The sequence below is a fragment of the Corapipo altera genome, unplaced genomic scaffold (genome assembly GCF_003945725.1).
Source record: "Corapipo altera isolate COAL_440 unplaced genomic scaffold, ASM394572v1 71, whole genome shotgun sequence".
NCBI classification, from domain to species: domain Eukaryota; kingdom Metazoa; phylum Chordata; class Aves; order Passeriformes; family Pipridae; genus Corapipo; species Corapipo altera.
In genome coordinates this window covers 864413-881198 of record NW_020884916.1, presented here as the reverse complement: position 1 = coordinate 881198, position 16786 = coordinate 864413, and the positions used below count along the sequence as shown (strand labels likewise).

General features: G+C 48.3%; 1 protein-coding gene across 5 annotated transcripts in view; it reads left to right on the top strand.

The window, feature by feature from the left end:
• Positions 1-16786, top strand: part of SIK3 (SIK family kinase 3) — a 74014-nt gene that overhangs the window by 30571 nt on the left and 26657 nt on the right. For all 5 annotated transcript variants that reach the window (XM_027655372.1, XM_027655376.1, XM_027655375.1 and 2 more), the window contains exons 2-4: positions 6345-6461; positions 8690-8753; positions 14656-14817. In XM_027655372.1, coding sequence (XP_027511173.1) covers positions 6420-6461; positions 8690-8753; positions 14656-14817 — 268 coding nt within the window. In that variant the 5' untranslated portion in view covers positions 6345-6419. The remainder of the gene's footprint in view (positions 1-6344; positions 6462-8689; positions 8754-14655; positions 14818-16786) is intronic.

Below are 16786 nucleotides of genomic sequence, written 5' to 3'. Positions count from 1 at the left end.
TTCTAACCTGGGTGGAGCTGGTTCACTGAGCTGTAAATGTAAATGTGGGGTTTGTGCTTTGGTCACTGAAATCCCAGTGCTGTTCCCCCCGGGACAAGGAGAGGTCATGGCAGAGCACAGCGCTCACACAAGCCGGGTATTAACGTTGCAGCAGGCCAAGAGGATTTGGATGTATTGACTTTTCTCATAACACCATCAGTATTTTCTTCACCCTGTGCAAGACACAAGTCCCTGCATTGATTGTGCAGAGGGATGTGGACAAGGTGAGAACTTCCTTCCTGAGCAAATGCAGCTTCTCTGTGCACATCTTCGTCCACAGTTTCCTGCTTTCAGTTGCTGCCAATATTTGCATTCATGCCACCTCCAAAAGCCACTGATTTTGCTGCAGAGTGGCCTAGTTTTATTTGCTGTATCACTTTTAGTTAGGTGGGTCCTGCTGGTTAGTTAATTCTGAGGAGGAGATGCCCCTGTTCTGCCCATGAGCTTGCCAGGAGCAGTCTGGGCGTCTGCAGTGTCAGTGCCTCCTTTTTGTCGAGCGCTTTCTTACGACTAAAAATTGTACAAATTGCCTATTTGCATGTAGAGAGCTCACTTTTAGTGACCCCAAACACACCAGCAGGCTTGTGCTGACAGCTTGCCTGAAAAACATGTGCCTCTGCCAAGCGACTGTCCATACGGAACCGCGGCGTTGCTGTGGGGTGACATCCATCCCACTGAGCTCCCGAAAAGGGGCACGACCCGCAGCAGCCTGGAGTTCACACTGTGTTTTTATCACAACCGTGTGTCCATATGCCAGCTAAGTGCCTCTACACGTAGCTAATCTGCATATCATCTCCAGTATATAGTTCCTTATCCCTCTTTTTTAACCCCTTCAGTGTCTTAGTTCTGCTCTCTGCTTCTGGGGTTCTCCTGAAGGTCCTGTACAGCTTCAATATCTGCTTATGGGAGTGATTTTTACCCCTCCAGCAGCTGCTTAATCCAAACAGGCCGTGTTCCTGAGCTTCCCAAGTGTTTCTGGCAGGCTGGAGCAACTGGGAAGGGAAGTTGTTCCCTGTCAACCCCTCTGACAGCTCACGCTGTCAGCCCAGGAAGGCTGTAGCTGTGGTGGACGGAGAGGAGAGGGCTCCTCAGCTGACATAACTGCAAATGTAGAGGAATTCAGGGGGATGAGCCTTTTCCAGGCTTATCCATTTATCAGTCCAAGGACCCTCTGTGGTGACAGCTCTTCGTGGGGCTGTGCCCTGCCACGTGTCCTCAGAGTGACATGGGAGCTGAGCTGCAGGGACACGTCCATCCACAGCAGAAGACATCCAGTGAGTGTTTACTGAGGGCTTCCCGAGAGGAATGTGGAGCAGGAGGACTCCTCAGAGCAGTTCTAGGAAATGTCTTGCTCCCAAATGAACACGCTGAGTTTCTCAGTGCAGTCGGTTTGCCGGTGCCATCTGTTGGCTCCCGTCCCATGGAGGAGATCCGTGCTGACTTAGGGAATGCCACTGCCACAATTCCACTTCTGTAGCAGTCACTGCTCAGACAGGGCACACGGGCTCCTCCTGAAAGAAGTGGGGTTTTGTGATTGTCACTGCTACAGAAACAGCTGAACTGCAATGGAAAAGGTGCCTTCTTTATGGAATGATCATTCATGCAGGAAAGTTTAATTATAGCTGAATTACAGTTATAATTAGATCTATGCAGATGAATGGCATGAAGGAGTAGATGTTTGCCCAGGCCAGGATCTCGAGCTTGTTCCTTTGTTCACAGCACAGAAGAAAAAGGAAGCATGCACTGTTCCATGGCTCATTTCCACTGAAAACAGACTGTGCTTCCACCTCTTTCCCTGTCAGAGCCTTCCAAGGGGCTGGAGCAGCTCAGAGCAGGGTGCCTGTCCTCTCCCTGCCCCTGTGCCACCCTGACCTCCTCCTGCCCATCTGCCCGGGCACCCAGCAGTTCATTTCCCTTCTTGTTGGCAGGGCAGTATAGTTTCAAGGAAGTCTGTCAGATTATTAACCACACTCAGCTGAGAAACATCATAAATATTGACTCCTGCAAGTTGGTTTTCTCTCCAATTCCAAACCTTGTGCCTCGTTTAGGAGCTCCTCACCTTGGCATGATCTTTAGCTCTGCTGGCTGCCAGATTTGAAAATCTGGTATCTCGGGGCCATTTAGGAATTTATAATGTTTGTAGTTATACTTTGGGAATTTTAGGAGAACCCTGTGTGTCTGAGAGCAGGAATTGCCAGAACTCCACTCACTAGGCTGAAGCAAATGATCAGTGCTCAGGGCAGAGGGGCAGCCTGAGTTCACATCTCTGAGCATTTTGGGTGCACTGAAGGCAACTTGCTGTTTTGGCCTGAGGTGTACCTTCTGTCCCTCCTGACTTCCCGTGGGATGCAGTGGGACATGCTGATATCAGGGATAACTGCGTGCTCCCTTTTGGCCTTGTGGAGTTTTGGTACCTCTCCTTCCTTTTCCCAACCACCACTTTTGCTTTCATGGGGTTGAAATTCCCACTCCATCTCACAAGGCTTTTGCCTGGCGTGCACACATACTCAGCACAGCTGTAGGATCACAAAAATATGGAGCAGTGTTCAGCTGAAGTGCACCAGGAGAAGAAAAATCTGGAAAAACAATGGACAAAAGCCACCTGGCTCCAAAGAGCGGGGCCTCCACAGCAACCTGCAGGTGTCAGTTTGAACACCTTACCTACCCTCTACCAATTGTTTTTAGCAGCTTGTCATTCCTTTCAAATAACAATTCTTTCCTCAAATTACTAGTGTAAGTTTTACTTGGATCCAAGAAGGAATAAATGAGCTGTTTAGAAGTGGAGGGAACATTTCGTTAATTGGTAGCAGCATGCATGCTCCAGGCTTGGCATTTATCCTCCTGCCTGTAAGCTTCATTAACTTCTGATAAAAGAATAGTTAATTTCTCAGACTCCTTTTTTAGAGTATTTCATTGTTTAAGAATTTAGATCATGGTTTTCTTCCACTTCTACTTGTAGCTGGATTTGTGCTTTATTTAATGATGTTTAGTCTTGCTCACTCTCTGTTATGTGATGTTTGTAAGCATGAGGGAATGCACTTGATTTTTGGGTTTGGGGTTTATTTTAGTATTTCAACTACCTGAAACTGATTCTTTTTGAATAAATACAGAACACTGCTTCTAGTGGGGCCATAAATGCTGGTGTTCCTTTGGTTGCAGTGTTTGCCTGTGCTTGATGCTTGGTCCTGGGGTGAGGTGGTTTAGTGACTGGCAGCAGCAGGAAGAACTGCAACCAAAACTTGCCAAATTGTGTTTATGACCTGCAAGGATGGCTGGGAGGGTGAGGACTTTGTGCAGTCATAGAGCTCTTTCCTGGTCAGGAGGCCCAGGCAGGGAGGACTTTCCCAGAGGAAGGAAAGCAGGCACTTTCCTTACTAAATAAATATTTTTTATATTTGGAGGCAGGGCAGTTATTGCCCTGGCAAGGATTTTTTCATAAAATATGAAGGCTAATTTTCATGTGCTTCAGATTGTCCCCTTGAAGATATCAAAGATATCTTTGGTTGTTTTTCCCCAATATATAATCTCCAATAAATAAATAAATAAAGGGCTGGATCCATTGTGGCTGTTCCCTGTGACTGAGTTTCAGATGGAGTCAGTCTTGCTGGTCCAACCTGAGGACTTCAGCCAGTCCTTTTCTGTTGAAATCTCAAATCATCTTTCGAGGGAAGGGAGAACATTTGCCAGCTGGGAAATGCAGGAATGGAGAAACCAACTTGGTCTGTTCTGGAAAGCCTTTAAACCACTCCTTCCCTCTGGAAAAAAAGCAATTCTCCAAAGGAATCCAAAGCAAACCTCTGGAACAAACCAACTGCAGCTCCTCTGCGGCGCCCCGGGTGGAACACGGCTCCCCAGCCCTGAAATTCCCTGCCTTTCCTTTCCCTCCACGGAGCACGGAGGGGATTTCCTACTTCCACCCTCAAACGGCCCTGAGGAAGCTCTGCAGTTCCTGAAACGGGAGCACAAGGTGGTTTCCCCAGGGTTTTTCAGGAGACTTTTGCCTTTTACGTTACATCAGTTGCCAGAGGCATTTGGATGGAATGAAAACATTTGGAAGAAACCCCTTTGGGAACGCCAGGTCTCTCCTCCGTGTAACTTCTGAGGATGGGTTTGGGTTTGGGTTTGCTTGGCTGAACTTGGGATAAGATCCTTCACAAGAACAACATCTCCTGGCTGCTGTTTGTGTTCCTTTGCTGCTGATCCAGGTACTGTGTGTCTTGTGGGTGTGGGGTTTTCAGCACACCACGTGGAAATCCCACAGCGTGAGGAGGTGACAGGGGAGGTGACAGCAGAGGTGACAGCAGAGGTGACAACCTGGTTCTCCCTGCCCCTGTTATCAGAGAAAACCAGAGTAGTTCAGTTGTGTTGTGTCTGGCCCTACTGACCAAGTTGGGTGCGATCAGGTGCTCTGCATACCTTGAACCTGGCTGAGAGTGTCAACTCAAGCCATATAATTAAGCTGGGAAATGAGATTTCCTTAGAGCAAATATAGAGGTGGGAAATGAGTAAGGAGCTTAGGAATACTCCAGATCTGTGGATTTTCTTTTGCGTATTTGGGCCTGAAAATGACTCATGTCTCCGGGTAGACATCTTGGCTTCGCTCTTCGTGGCAATGTCTCTTAGCTTTTATGTATATTTATGTTTAAACTTCACAAAAGCCCGTTCTTGCAGGAAAATCCTTGGTGAAAAGCGTGTGGGGAGTGCTTCCCAATCCCCCTCTGGCTCTTTAGCTTTTCCAGCCCACTCCTGAGCGTTGTCCTTGGAGCTGTTGCAGCGCAGCTCCGCCGACCCCGCGGCCGAGGAGCCACGCGCTGAGCTCTGCCAGCGGGGCCCGGCTCAGCACCCCGTTAATCACAGCCCCGCTAATCACAGCCCCGTTAATCACAACCCCGTTAATCACAGCCCCTTTAGTGCCTGACAGCCCCCGTGGGGCCGGGGCTGCCGTTTCACCTTGTGCCTCAGCTCCAGCCCTGCTCCTGCCAGCAGCTCCCAGCGCCGAGTGCCAGACCTGGCCGCCGTCCAGCTCCCGCTCCCGCTGTAAGGAAGCATGCTCAGTGACTTGGAAGGCTCCTGGAGTCGTTCCTGCACTCTGAATCAAAGGTTTCAAATGAAAGAAACAGCTTATTGTGCTTGGGTGCCTTTTCAGGATTCTGCTGGAGTTCTGCTCACATGCAGGGCGGTTGTTGCCCTGGCAGGGATTTGATCGTAAAATGTGGAGCTTAATTTTCATGTGCTTCAGATTGTTCCCTTAAATAAAGATTCCCTTAAAGTATCTAAAGGTCCTTTGGTCGTTTTTCTCCAAGTAGCACCGTGCCTGTGAGAGCCCTTTAGCCCTGCACTTGGGGTTGGCACTAGGAGAGGGACGTGTGTTTGGGTCGTGTGCCCCTGTGGGTTTGTGCCCACGGTCCTGGCGTGTCACTGTGCACGGAGCACTTGTCCTGGTCCAATTTGAGCATTTCTGTGTTTGGGCTTCGAGCTCCTGTGTTGAATCTTCCTGGCTGTGCATCCTCAGTGCTTTTCACGGCACTGCTGCTTTGCATGCCCTTCCCCAGGCCTTTGCATGATCCTGCAGCCTTCCTGGGCAGGACATGTGTAAATTAGGCTCGAGCAAAGCAACCAGGAGATTTGTAAAAGCGGTTTTTTTCCCAGGGAGAGCCATCTCCGAGCAAGAAAACCTGCTGGGGGATGGTAATTCATCCCACAAATCCCGCACTCGGCTGGCAGGCTGGGGCTGCTCGCCTGCACGGGTGTTCCATGGTGGGGAGGAAGATACTTAAGGCTGAGATTTGATTTAGAAGCAGCAGGGCAGATGTTCCTCTGCCAGGCAGAGTAGCTTTTTCTCTCAGCTGTTTGCTCCAGCAAGGTTTCACTCTGCCTTTTCTCCCCTGCTCATCCCATCATTCCAGAAAAGATTCCCTCACTGCGTGTGGATGAAACGAGGAGCTTGCTTAGAGTGGACTCGAGGTGAGATAGTGCTTAGCACAGGAGTGTCTCCCCGTTTGGATTCTGATGCCCAAAGGAACTGGGAGCTGCCAGCTCTGGGAAGGTGGAGGGAAAAGAAGCAAGGAAGTGTTGGAGGCTGGAGAGCAGCTGACTGGAAGCACTTAGGCTTGTTTAAACTCCCCTAGTGTAGCGTTACAGAGCACTTCTGGTTTCAAACAGATAAATAAATACCTCAGTTGTTAGAAGCCCGACACCACCCCCCATTTCCATCCCTGCTGGGTTTTATCAGCCCTGGTGCAGTGAGCTGGTGTGTGGATGATGCAGCTGGGTCAGTAACTTCTCTTTTGTTTCCCCTCTGGTAGGTTGCAATAAAGATCATTGATAAGACTCAGCTGGATGAAGAGAACCTGAAGAAGATATTTAGAGAAGTCCAGATCATGAAGATGCTTTGCCACCCACATATCATCAGGTTGTACCAGGTAGGAGCACTCTGAGGTGGGCTTTCCATCCCTTGGCCCTAGAGCTTTACACTCTGTAGTAGCACTTTCTCCAGTGTTATCCCTCCTTTCCTCCTGCCTGAAACTGGGGAAGTCCTTTATGTTTTCAAGGTCTTGGAGTACTTGGATTGGAGGGGCAGGGGGAAAGTGTGGCTAATCCTTCTCTTTTCTGGGACATGGTGCTTCCGCTGTGGGCTGGCCTCTTGCCACTTGTTTATGGCCATTGTGTGCTTCTCAGTTTCCCAGTGGAAACCGGATGCGGGTTCCCTTTCTCAGTTTAAGGGAGGGAGTAAATCTCACCCTGGAGCAGGACTGAGCTGCCCTGCTCTCCTCTCCCTGCCCAGCTCCCTGTGGCCCCCAGGACCTGCTGGTGTGCTCAGCCCTTTCCTGGAAGGGGATCAATGCTGGCTGCAGACCTGCTTGGGAATATTGTTTGCAGACTTTTTGTGCAGCTTGTTTGACGTTTCTTGTCTGCAAACAAACGCCCCAGAGGCAGAATCCACGTGCTGCCCTTTACGCAGGTGTCTGGTGATGCCCCTCCTGCTGCACCATCCAATAGAACAGGGAGGAAGGTACAGCAGGCATCACACGAGCAGAGGAATAGAGGGGTCTGCTTCTCGTCTGTGCCTGAGGGACATGAGTATTTGTTTGGACTCCAAAGAGTTAAAACTGAGCAGAAGTGACAGGTTAATGTTTAGCTGCCTTGGCCAAACCACATGTGAGATGCTCACAGCAGGCCCTGCAGAACTGCAGTGTTTTTGAAGGTGCTCAGGGAATGCTGCTTTGCAAACTGATGCCTCAGACTTTTTTTTTTTTTTCAACCTCTTTTATTCCATCTAAAGGTTTTGATGTGACACTGAACAGGTGACACTTGTGGCTTGGCTTTGGTAAGGTGAGAGAAGAGTCCCTGCTGTGGAGCCTCTTTCATCTGGCATTTCTTTCTGGGTACTTCCACTGGCATTTATTTTTAGATAAAAACTACTGAAGCTTGGAGTTGGGAATTCAGAGCCTGTCATATCTTTGCATCAGGAATGTTGAGTTGAAAAATCATGTTTTCTTGAGCTTGTAAGACTTAAAAGATGTAAGTGAAAAAGAAGAGTTGTCTATAATGACAGTTGTGTATAATATAAGAGATTCTGTCTGGAAACAGAAATGTGCTTAAAAATCTACATAAGAGTTTTCTGGACAAGTAGGATCATTAAGTGGGAGCTGTATATCCTGTCCTGTGCCAGTGGAGCAGAACTGAGGTTCTTCTTTGCTATACTCATGTTTTAACATCCAGAATAACGGGGATCCAGCTGTTGAAGCAGCTGCACTTGTCTGGATCAGGCACAGATTTTGGAAAAAATGAAGTTTACATGTTCAACCCTAATTCTCAGGCAGAACAGGCGGTGCTGGGCTCCCAGTGCTTGCCTTCTCTGTGGGGATAACAGTCCATTTCATGTCAGAAGGGGAACTTTCACTTGTCTTTGAAGCAGAGAACAGCCAAAACAAAGTCAAAATGTTTCCAAACACCCTGGAGTACCGAAATTACCCTGCTGGGCCTGGCACGGGAGGTGCTACAGCGTGGTCCTGAACTGAAACACCAGGTGTTTTTCCATTGACAGAGCTGCTAAATAAATTGTATCAAGTTTTGGAAAGCACCCCAAATGTACTAACAGACTGAAAAATGTGTTAAAAGCTGCTAAAAGCAGGGTGTTACCTGACTGCAGCCGGGGGGACTCCCTCCAGCAAAACCTGAGCTCTGGTTCAATTCTAACAGCTCTTGACTCATTGGGAAGTCACAGATTCAGTGAATGTTCCCCCCTTTGGCAAAGGCTGTGATGGTTGTTTTAGTGCCTGCAGTGGCCTGAGCAACCAGACAGGTGAACTGGTTTGGTGATAGCAGCCCTGAGAAGTCTCCCAGGCTGCTGGAACACAGCAAGACCAGGGAGCAAATGCTAAAGGGAAGAGAAATGGAGGAGGAGGAAGGTGCAGGTGAAGTGTTGTGCGTAGTTACAGATTTGGTGTTTGAAACCTGCTGTTTCATTCTTGCTTTCCCCAATTCCAGTCCATTCCTTCCCATGGTTCTGTAAAGCAAGGGGAAGGTCGCAGTTTGGATGTGATGAAAGCAGTTACGTGTGTGAGAGGAAGAATAAAGTTGGGTTAGATCCATTTCTTGCTGCACTCAGCAGTCTCCTTATGTGTCACTTCTCTGTCCTTGTGTGCAGGTTATGGAGACGGAGAGGATGATTTATCTGGTGACAGAGTATGCCAGTGGAGGGGAAATATTTGGTAAGTACATTTATTGCATTCTTTAATCAGATAATGCACTTGGTCAACTACAGTAAACTGAAAATAGCTGCCACACTCTCCTGTTTCAGCTGAGAGGTGCCCTTCAGCCTGCAAACTTTCCATTGACAAGAGGAGTAAAGGAATAAATGAGACCAACTTGATGGAAAAATAATCCCCATAACCTCTGTTTCTTCTTTGGGTTTCACTGACAGGTGGTGCTGCTCCTCTTTTGTGCTGACTTTGGGATTAAAGGTGTTGGAAATAGTTATCCAGCTGGATTTTAGTGTTGCTGAATACTTTACTTCCTAGCAAGTTATATGAACCTCATTGGTCATAGTGGAACTGTTGGTGTGTGTTGGTAGCTTTCAAAGAAACAGGCAGTCGTGTGGTTCTGGAGTGTTTTGTGCTCAAAACCATGTCTTGTCTTTTCTTTTTGATATCTGGTGTTATTTTAGCAAGCATCAGTTACATCCCTTCCAAACACCATTGTCTAAGAGTCTTTTGGCTGAGCTTTCTTGACCACAGGAGCTGTTCTTGAAAGGAAAAAAAGTGTCTGTGCAGCACAACTGCAAGAACTGCTGACTGATTTATTAATTTGTTTGGTGACCAATAATAAAACTTGTAGAAATAGGAATTTACTTACACACTGGAATTTTGTGCCGGGTGACGGAGTCAAAATTTTGCAAGATTCTGTCCTGGTTTTGCCAATGTGAGCCTCTGAAAAGGGGGAAAATCCCATGTGCTTGAGGTGAGCTGGATTCAGACAAGGGAGTGAGGACAGTCATGCACTGTCAGCTATGTGGGAACTCTCCCCCTGTCCTCTTCAGTCATCGCAGAAGATTCACTTTTGATTTCACTTCTCGCTTTGCTGGAGGAGAAGCTGAGTTGTAGTAAAAGACAAAGCTTTTAGTGAAGCAAGGGAAGCCCCAAATTAAGGAAAATAAGAGCTGAAAAGTGCTGGTTTCCAGTAACTGTTATCTGCTAGCAGTTCCTCAGTACCTTTGTAGATGGTTGTCATGGCTCCATCTCAACATTGCCCATGTCCTTTGGATTTCTCCCCGAGGAGGTGACAGCCGAAGGGGAAGCAAATGGCAGCTGATGTTGGGCAAGTGTGGATTGCCCGGTGAAGAACTGACTTTCTCCTGCTGAGTCTTGCAGTGGTTTATACAAACATGAATCATGGTGCTGGGCACACTGAGCAGTTCCAGTGGCTTGTGAAATTCCCCTTCCAGTGTGCACAAAATCACCTGCATGTGTACTGGAGTTCATTTGTGTGTGGATCACCACAGAAAAGTATAAACCCCCTTTTACTTTTTCTCCCTCTTCTGTTGAATTTGGCAGAGATGGGCTCATCTTTTTTTAAATCCAGAACTATGTGCAAGCTCATATACAAACTTGGAATGAATTCTTTGGTTACAAAAATAGCCTTCTGCATGAGTCGAAGTGAAAACCTAATTGCCTTCTGAAAGATTTTCTGCTGTAGTAAATTCAGCTCATTAGCATGGCTAATTTCCATGTTGCTGCCCAGCATTTTCTCCTTGTTGATAGCTGGGAGCAGCCAGCTCTGTAATAGCTGAGGTTTCTGCAGAGCAGAGCCAGGAGATCGTGCCCCTCTACCCGGTGTTGAGGAGTTTTGGGCGCTGCCCTCGGTGCAAGAGCAGAGAGGGGGAAACTCAAGTCTCAGCTTTTTGTATTCAGAGTTTCCTGAGGAGCCATTAAGACTTTGTTCTAACAGCGGAAGCAATTTGCAGGGAGGAAACAGGAGCCCATTTTGGGAAGGTTTCCTTGCAGTCCTTACATCTCCAGCACTGAAGGATCTCGTGTCCTCGTGTCGTGGACAGAAGGTTGGCGGCAGCAAGGGCTGGTCTGTGCCCACTCGGCTCAGCTGGGGCTCACCTGCTGGATAAAACCTCCCCTGCAGCACCCTCAGCACAGTGTCTGTCCCTCTTATGGCAGGGGGGCTTCTTGGGAATGCTGGATGTGCTGCAGAGATGGTGTGTGAGGTGTGTATGAACAGTGCAGCCGCTGTCACTGTGTCCCTTACTGGGCACCGGGGTATCCTTTGGGAGATGGGCCTGTGCTGAGTCTTTTTCATCTTTTTTTTGGTTGTGTCCTAACACCTGCATGACCTAGACTTTAAACTGTAGTGCCGAGCTGCAGAAAGGGAAGGAGACTGACAGCCATGGTTGTCTGAATGCCAAACACCCAGGGTAAGGCTGAATGCAGCCAGTGCCTCAAGGAGCCAGAGTTACAGCACTGTGTTGCTGTGAACTACCAGTTTTTGTCATCCTAAGTTGCTTCTGTGATGCTTTCAAAACTTTCCAAGACTTTAACTCTGCCATGCAGCTGTCAGTATTACAGAGACAGTGCTAGAGGTTGGAATTCTTAGCTGAAAGAAGGGTGGTTTCTCTAAATGGCCGCAGTCAGGGAGCATTGGCCGCGTGTCTGTCCTGTCCCTGGTTGGTCTGAGCTCTGCAGGGATCCCGGGTCAGCACCTGGGAGGGCTGTACCACCTGTTTATCCAACTGCCAGTAAAAGGGCTGAGAGCTCCTTCAGTGGCCAAGCTGTGCCGTAAGTGTCTTTGATTCATCTGTTACTGGAAATGGTTTGATAATTCACTTTGTTTGCGTAGCGGTGCGTGGGGACCAGGGAGAGAGCTTGGGTTTGCTGTGGGCTTGAGCAGCCAAATGTAAATTGTTATTTTTGTCCCTATCCATGTTTTGCGTGTGGTTGGGTTGCTGGTTTGACATTATGAACAAATGAATGTCTCCTTTTAAAGATAGGGTGCTCTTTGTTCCAGGTCCCTCGAGTGTCCTTTTTTGAGGTCAAACAGGATATAGTCTTAAAATCTGGTTTGATTTCAGCTGTTTACTATGACCACTGTAAACAATCTGCAGTCCTCACTGACTGAATATGGGTTCTTGGTTGATTGACAAAAAAACTGCAGAAAATTTAGAAAATGATTTTTGGTTAATGTGGTTACCATGTCTGCCCTGTCTCCTCACCTCCTGCCCACTCATCCTGAACTCTCTGAGCATTCAGCTACATGGTGCCCATCTCTAGAAGGTCAGGCTGTTTCTGACATCACAATGTCCCCAAATTCACTGGAAATGTGACTTAATCCACCACATGGAGACATGAAGCTTCAGCAGTGTTTGCTTTCCAGACAAAAAAGCAACTTAAAAGCACGAGGCGTCTGTCCAGAGGCGAGAAGTGGAAACTTGTGTGTCAGTCCTGTCTCTGAACCAGCTCATTTTTCTTCAGTGGAGGATTTTATTGTTTTTTTTAACTCAGAGAACGGCGTCAGGTGCTTCATATAAGTACAGAGACCAGTGCCTGATATTTCTCAGGGTTGTGGAATGAAATCACGCATTCCTTCCTCTCTGGGAGACACTCAGAGGAGCATCACCCTGCACCTCCAGCCCCCAAGGAGCACGGTGACATTGGCACAGCCAGGGGCACGTCTGGGTACAGTGGCACACTCAGAACAGGGTGCTGGCTCCCAGCTGAGCACTCAGGTCAGCTCTGGAACCTCCATTGCATGAGAGGTTTATGCAGACTAAGCTCTCAATGGTTAATTTTGGCATCCAGTTGCCCTTGGTGGTATGTGAAGTATTCTGTAGCCTCATTGTTCCTGTCCTTCCTCTGGAGCCTGTGCAGAAATGTCAGCGGGCTGCAGGGCTGTGCCTACGTGCAGGGCTCGGGGGCCGGCCCCTGCTCCCAGTTCTTCATCAAAAGTGAAATTTCACGCCCAACATAAAAAGGGTTTTTTGCAGCCTAAGCAGGACTGACTCATCAGAGGGGCAGCAGAGTTTTCTGTGTGAGGCACAGGGCAGAGAGAAGTGTGCTGCAAATGTGTGTCACCCTCCCTGCCAGGGACAGGGGGACCCTGGTTTGGGCAAAAATATGCTTAGGAGAGAACTTGTAGGAAGACACCTGCTGCAGTAACTGGATTTGTTTTCTTGCCTGCAGGAGAATTGCTAAAATATTTCCGAAATTGTTGAGAGACTGGAGCCTTGTGCTTTGTTTTAAGGGCACTTGCTGCGCTCCGAAATTCCAGCGGTGCAGAAGATGTGAATGACCTTGTTTAGGAGCTGAGCTATTACCTGTTGATCAGTGGCAACACTTCAGTTGGAGCAGCCCTTGCTGAGCTCTGCTGTCAGTCTCCAGCTCCTCAGAGTAATAAATTTATGACCATGCAAATGCCTTAATGAAATACGACGGGGCAATTTGAGATGCTACCTTTGCTTTTCCCAGCAAGTGAGCTGAGGGTCAGATTTGACTTGGTGATGGTTTTCCTTCCCCAGCCCTGGCTCAGATTTGCTTATGGAATAAGTTTATCCGATGAATAAAAAGTTAATTGACAAGTTCTTTGAAAAAACACCTCGAGTCTGTTGCTCAACATGAGCAGGCAAAGGCAGAAGTAGGTTGCTGTGCAGTCAGGAGCAGCACAACTGCTTTGATGGATCTTGGTAATTAGTATTTACTGCGAGTCAATTATGTCACAGGTATTTTAATTAATGGGTGACTGGGGAAAAACACAGCCACCCGATGAGAAACCTGCACAAGTGATTTATTGTTATTATTTTCAAGAACAGGTATCTGTATCGAGCCCCCAGTTTTAATGGGCTTTAGGGAGGGACATGGAGCATTTCAGCCTAATTTTGGCCAGAAGTCTTTCGAGGCCAACCCCATGTCCCTGCTGAGGGCTTAGAACCTCCTGAAGTGGGCAAGGGGATAACAAGCCCCTGGGGTTTGGGTGACTGGTGCCTCTGCTGACCTACCCCGTGGGCTGTACCAGAGGGGACAGGGCTTGTGTAAACCTCCAAAACTGTTCCTGTGAGCTGGGGAAACTTGGAAACCCCCCTGGTCCCACGTGTGGTTACTGGGGACTCTCCAGGGCACATCTTGAGTTTCTCCTGGGTCTTTATGGCACTGTCCTCAGTTCCATAATCGTGCAAGCTGCTGTTCCTACCCGTATCTCTTACCTGCTATGTTAGTTTTAGCCAGATTTGCATATTGGGTAGAAAGGTATTAGGAAAGGGCAGTAGTTGTACCTCATAATTCATCTTCCACTTCGATTTTTATGCTTTTACTGGCAGAGTTTTGCCTGTTCTGCTGATGCTTCAGGGAGAGGGATGCTTTTTTTCCTCCTTTCTCTACCATTTCTGCCGCCTGTCTCCTGCCTGTCCATCCCTGCTCACAGGACAGTGGGGACTGGCTTCTGTAAGCCTGGTGCTTCCAGGTTTTAAGTGGATTGACTCCAGTTGGGTCACTGCTGTGTGCCTGCCTTTGTGATCTCTTGGAGAGGCTTTTCCTGTCCGTGTGTGCAGTGCTGCCTTCCAAGGAAAGCCCAGCTGGCAACAAATACTACCTTTGAGTGAGAGTACAGGCTTTCAGCAAAATATTTGGGAGTGCTCAGATTTCCGTAGTGGAAGCCAGTTCCATTTTTATAATGAAATGCTTTCTTGGATATTGCAAGGATGTTTTTTCACCAATCTGCAGAGAGGGATGGTGTTAAATACCTCCTGCAGCTCATAGCTCTGCTGGCTGGAAAGCTGAGGTGAGGAGCAGGTTGTGTCTGTAACTACCTGGGACCTCACTGGTTCCAGCAGGAGTTATCTGTGAGGCATGTTAGACCAAAGACACAAAAACCAGAGGGAAGGTGGGATGGCACATGGCCAGGAACCTGCACCTCTCACTGTGGAGAGATGTGATGTGAGGCTTTGGTGCCTGACTGGAGGCAAGGGTTGGAAAGCTTTGGTTTTACTTTGATGTAGAAAAAGATACTAAAACCTTTGCCTTTATCACAAAACAACTCTGTTTTTCCAGCCCTCCCCTCAGCTGTCCTCTAAATAAAATAAATGTTAAGCCCTTCCACTGTCTGTCCTTGCCCCCTCAGATCACCTGGTGGCCCACGGGCGCATGGCCGAGAAGGAGGCCCGGAGGAAGTTCAAGCAGATCGTGGCTGCTGTCAACTTCTGTCACTGCAGGAACATCGTCCACAGGGACCTGAAGGCAGAAAACCTCCTCCTGGATGCGAACCTGAACATCAAAATAGCAGGTGAGCTGAGCAGAGCGGGGTGGGGGGAAGGCAGCTGCTTTCAGGAGTTCATAAATGTGGGCATTGGCTGCTTCCAGGTATTCAGGGGGAAGGAAACGCAGTGCAGCTAAAGGAAGCTTTGGATTTCTGTGTGGCCTGCTGCCCAGAGCTGAAACTGCCAGCTTGCAGCCAGGAGATTTATGTCTCCCTTCAAGTAGTGCAAAGTAAAAGAAGGAGGAAAAAGAGCAGGTTTGGCTTCCCAGGCAGACATGTGGCTGCAGACACTCTGGTGTTTGGTCCTCCGGCTAATGGGTGAGACAGTGTCACAAAAGTGACCTTGTTCTGAGTCCTGCTGCTGGGTTAGGGCTTCTTCAGAGCAGGTCAGGCGAGGTGAGAGGGAAGGAATGGCAAAGCAGGGATGACAAGGTGGATGGCAGAGCAGTGAAGGGGAAGCAGCACTCCTGGAGTCATTCAGGATGAGCTCTGACAGAACCAGGGTGGCCCCAGGGCTTTGGGGGCTTTAGTCACTGCAGGGAGAGAAGCTGAAGTTGCTGAACACACAAGGCCCCCTGCTTGTTCCCAGAGTTGTGCAGGACAGTGGGAATTTTTGGCAGTAACTGCCCTTCCAGAGACCTTTCTCCTTGGACATTTCTGTACTGACCTAACACAGACCTGCATGTCTGGTCCTCTGACCGTGAGAATGAATCTTGGCTGCTGAGCTCTGGGGGGCACTGACTAGGTCTGACTTTATTTGGCTTTGTGGGATTATGTAGCAACTGATTGAAACAAGAAGATTTAACGCTGGCCTGGTCATCCAATTTCATGGGCTTGTGAAGTGGAAGACCTCATACTCACCATTTAATTCTAGCAGAGCCTAATGCACAGCAGAGCAGCTTTGGAAAGCCCTTTGTTGCCCCCTCTCCTAACAGACTTCCTGGGAGAGCTTGTGCCTTTTACAAGCATTTGTTGTTTGTTTGTTTTGTTCTGTTTTGTTTTAAAACTGCTGAGGGCTACAAAACTTTTCAGTCTGAGCAATTTTACTGCTGGGAGGTGGGGAGCTGCTCCTCTATCTTGATACCATCTTGAAGAAAGGAAACAGTCTTGTTTGTTGTGTTTACTGTTCTCTCACGCACCATCCTTAGGTGTTAGGTTGGAGTTTAACACTCAGTTCGTGGTAAAATGATCAGTAATTTCTTAGGCTTCCCTCATCCTCACTTTTTGAGGAGGGAATGGGGAGGGAATAGAAAGGAGGGAAGGACCTGATGAACCTTCCTCTGGATGCTTAACAGTCTGAACCATGTCCTGCTTGGCACAGGGGTGATAACCTGCTCGTGCTGTCCTGGGAGCAGGAGATAAGTGAGACAACGGCGCTGATGAAGGAGTGCAGCTCCTGGGAGTGGGAGTGGAGAGGTCATGGAGCTCCGGGGAGAGGCTGCTCAGGAGGTCTCTGAGCAGCACTTTCTGGTGGTTTGTGCTGCACTAATGATTTGAGGCCATCTTGTGTTCACGGGGAAAATCCGCTCTGTGTGGAGGGGGAGGGTGCCTGGCAAGCAGCGAGAAGTTAAAAACTAACCCAGGTGGAAACTGGAATTCGACTGGATTTGCTGAAGAAGTGTCCTCATGAGCAGGCTGACAAGCTCTGAAAATTGTGGAAACCTTTTTTTATCTAAGGGAGTTGGAAACTCCTTTCCTTCCAAATCTGTGCTCCCAGAATGACTGCAGGAGATAGTCCCCACCCTGGTGGTGGCAGTGTTTGCCTTGGCTGGAAGATGCAGTAGTGCTTTGAAAAGTAGCCTGGAAAAGCTGATTTATGGTATAGGATTTTCCAAGTATTAGGTTTTCTCCCTATAACTCATCAATTACAACTTGACACCAGTTCTTCCATTGTTTCAAGAGCAAAACCCAAGAAGTGATAGCAAGAGATCTGCTTCACACCAGACCTCCCAGGATAAGTGCACAAAGCCAGCTGCAGTGGTGGAGAATCAGCTGA